General features: G+C 45.4%; 1 protein-coding gene across 3 annotated transcripts in view; it reads left to right on the forward strand.

Annotated features, from left to right (window-relative positions):
* LOC134438795 (next to BRCA1 gene 1 protein-like) overlaps nucleotides 1–3,112 on the forward strand; it is a 35,208-nt gene extending 32,096 nt beyond the window's left edge. For all 3 annotated transcript variants that reach the window (XM_063188460.1, XM_063188474.1, XM_063188465.1), the window contains 2 exons: nucleotides 145–241; nucleotides 2,879–3,112. In XM_063188460.1, coding sequence (XP_063044530.1) covers nucleotides 145–241; nucleotides 2,879–3,052 — 271 coding nt within the window. In that variant the 3' untranslated portion in view covers nucleotides 3,053–3,112. The remainder of the gene's footprint in view (nucleotides 1–144; nucleotides 242–2,878) is intronic.
* Nucleotides 3,113–3,455: the final 343 nt, after the last annotated feature.

Below are 3,455 nucleotides of genomic sequence, written 5' to 3' on the forward strand. Positions count from 1 at the left end.
TCTCTCTCTCTCTCTCTCTCTCTCTCTCTCTCTCTCTCTCTCGCACACGCACGCACACACACACACACACACACACACACACACACATACACACACACACACCTAAACATCCACATCTTTTGTGTTTCCCCCTCCCTCCCCCAGTTCTCAGGGCATCACTGGCGGGCTGGTGAAGGGGGCCCTCTCTGTGGCAGCGTCCGCCTATAAGGCTCTCTTCACTGGCCAACACGGCCCAGACCCGGTAAGGCTCTCCATCCTCTCCTCACCCTCTTCCCCCTCCTCTCCTTCACTTTCTTCTCTCTCTGTACATACAGTACATACCAGGGGTTGGACAAAATAACTGAGGCACCCGTCATTTTAGTATGGGAAGCTTCCTCTTGTGCCCGCAGTTAATCCTGTTGGATGTGGTTCATCCTTCTTTGTGGTATGCAGACATTACCTTAGATACAGTGGCTCTTGATACATCACAGAGACTTGCTGTCTCGGTTAAAGAAGCAACAGTTACACGCACACCTAGAATTTCTCCTTTTTCAACTCTGATATGTCACCCATAATGTTGTGTGTACTGCAAAATTTTGAGCAAAACTGTGCTCTTACCCTGCTAATTGAGTCTTCACACTTCACTTTACTGGTCCAATGTGCAATTAATGAAGATTGGCCAACAGGCTGGTCCACTTGAGCCATGAAACTTCCCACACTAAAATGACAGGTGTCTCAGTTATTTTGTCTGACCCCTGTATATCCCTTTCTACTACGCCGTCGACGGAATGAACAGCTTACCAGCCACCATGATGTCAGATGAGGTGTTCCACATCTCATGATTGCACACATGCGATCTGAATAGAATGGTTTCAGAAGTATTATTCATATCTAAACACTATTCAGGATATTTCCAATACGGATGTGCTATTTGTTCTCTGTTTTGTTTTGGTCTCCATTTTTTGTGAGCTTTGCATACAGATGTCTGACACAATTCAGCTCATGCGTGGGACCTCTGCTCTCCTCGAATCTGAAGTATTTTGTTTATAGATGGGCACGAGGCATGAGCACGAGGTGAAACAACACTGTAACAGGATATAGGTGCAGAGTGCAGACATCATTTCTAGTTAACTCGTGTTATACCAGACCAGACCAGCCTGTTCTTCCAGGACCTTGATGAATCTTCATGTTTGTGTGTGTGTTGTGTAAGTTGAGACCATTGGCTGGAGCAAGCTGTCTGATATCTGAGACTACACTAACATTCTCAGCAGGAGGTGTTTGTTTACAGACGTTTGGATAGATAGAGATGAGAGTGAACACATTAAGGTCAGTCTGTGAAAAATAGAGCATTCAGCAACATTCAGGGTGAATCATGCCCTGTGGGAACTGCCTTTAATAATAGTCTTGTTTACAAATATAGTTTACATCGCCTGAGCCTGCCTTAAAAGAAATCATCTGACGAGCTGTTGGAACCTCTTCAACAAAATAGCTGGAGGCATTTTGAAAATGCTGCCATGTCTTCATATCCGTACATACACAGGGACGGACATCCTGGGTTTAGAGAGTCTCAGACTTTCCATGCAGGAGCGTAAAGTAAACCCTCGCAGCCCCTGCGATGCAGGGGGGCCCATACAAGGCGGGGGGCCCACATGGGCCCTTGACTTGAAGAAACGGGCCCCCTCCACATGATATTAGGCCATCTTTTTGCATTTGGGGGTCTTGTTAGTTGCTTGCAGGGGGGCCTGAAGTACTTGCGTTAAGCCAGTGTTACCATGCACTTGTTTTAACCAATTCAGTGACCCAGCTGATTACAAACAAGCAGCAATATGCAAAACCCTTCATACATGCTGATGAGCTAATTAGTGGAATTGCTTCTCTTTAGAGTATACAGGCAGAATGAATACAAATTAGCACCAGATAGTCCCAGAGATGAGACGGTTTTATTTATGTGGTCGCGGCCAAAAGGTTTATTGGTCGTTTCTGGTGCAAAAAAAATGTGAGGAATTCAAAAATACAAGTCTTACAAACCCTGAGGTCGACACAGATTCACAATATTCATCCGAAGTCAGGTACGGCCTACTCTCTGTGTTGCGCTCTTTGAGAGACTGGTTTCAAGTAACCTGTGCCTGCATTTTGAATTCCTCACACTTGTTTGCACCAGAAACGACCAGTAAACCTTTTGGGCGCGACCACATGAATAAATCCGTCTCATCTCTCGGACTAAGAGCTTTCGTTTCCTCAAGCCATTGTTTCCACCCTTGATTTGTACTCACCACCGCTCACCACTTCCTGTTTCCATCTGCGCCACAGTCCAACACTTCATACTTTGTTTTTATTGTAACCAGGCCTCTAAATTAACATCCAACAACCGGCCAAATACTGGTGTAAAATTTAGTTTGGCTGGTAGAAAATGAAAGTTACTATCCACTTTGACCCTTTGGTCAGTGTGTGTTTGGATAGTAATAATAACATCTACTAGCCATTTTGTCTGGTAACGTTTTACTTAATGGTACAGTAATTACTCTGTGCTTTCTGTGTAACAACAGGGTAACAGAGAGCAGTTGCATGGTATCTAAAGGGTAAAAAGGGTAAATTAGGATGTAAATACCATGTAATACACATATCTCAAGAATTACTATACTACTCTAATCATCTAATCATCTATCTTCTCTCTGTTACCCTGTTGTTACCCAAGTAATGGTATTTATTTTGTAATTACCCCATTTTTACCTGTTAGATATCATGTAACTTCTCTCTGTCACCCAGTTATTACCCAGAAAGTACACAGTAATTAATCTAATTATCTATGGTGACTGTACCGTAAAAATACAGTGTTACCCAGTATGTCTGCATTAGTGTGGACAGGCCCTCAATCTAATCCTGTTCTCTACCCGTTTAGCCTCCGGAGGACGCGGCGACCCAGGATGCCATGATGGCGGTGCTGGTGGAGATGGGCTTCGGGGACCGGCCGCTCAACCTGCGCCTGCTGCAGAAACACAACGGCAACCTGCTGGATGTAGTCAACGAGTTGGTCCAGATGACCGACAACGACTGGTTCTCCACCAGATACTGAAGAAGGAGACGTGAGCGAGTGTAATGGAGGCTAACTAGCAGAGTTGGCGTGGAATGTTAGTAAACCTCCCTCCCGATAGCCTCATACAGTGTCGATGCCGTTGGGCTAAGGGACTGGTCCCCTAGCCCAACAGCATCGACACTGTATGAGGCTCAGAGAGGGAGGTTGACTAACGTTCCACGCCAACTCTGCTAGTTAGCCTCCGCTACACGAGGAGAGCGAAGAGGAGACTGGATGGAGGAGATGCTGCTCTCCAGAGAGGTCTCTCCTGGGAGTGCTCTCATTGGTCCTTTGATGTCGTTCCAGTGCTTGGAAATTCTCTAACACACACAAACTATGTCTGGTTCCTCTCACACAACAACAAACACCTTTTCTTTTTTTGTTTTCGCTCAGTTCCCTTGTC

Source organism: Engraulis encrasicolus, chromosome 2 (assembly GCF_034702125.1).
Source record: "Engraulis encrasicolus isolate BLACKSEA-1 chromosome 2, IST_EnEncr_1.0, whole genome shotgun sequence".
Classification (NCBI taxonomy): Eukaryota; Metazoa; Chordata; class Actinopteri; order Clupeiformes; family Engraulidae; genus Engraulis; species Engraulis encrasicolus.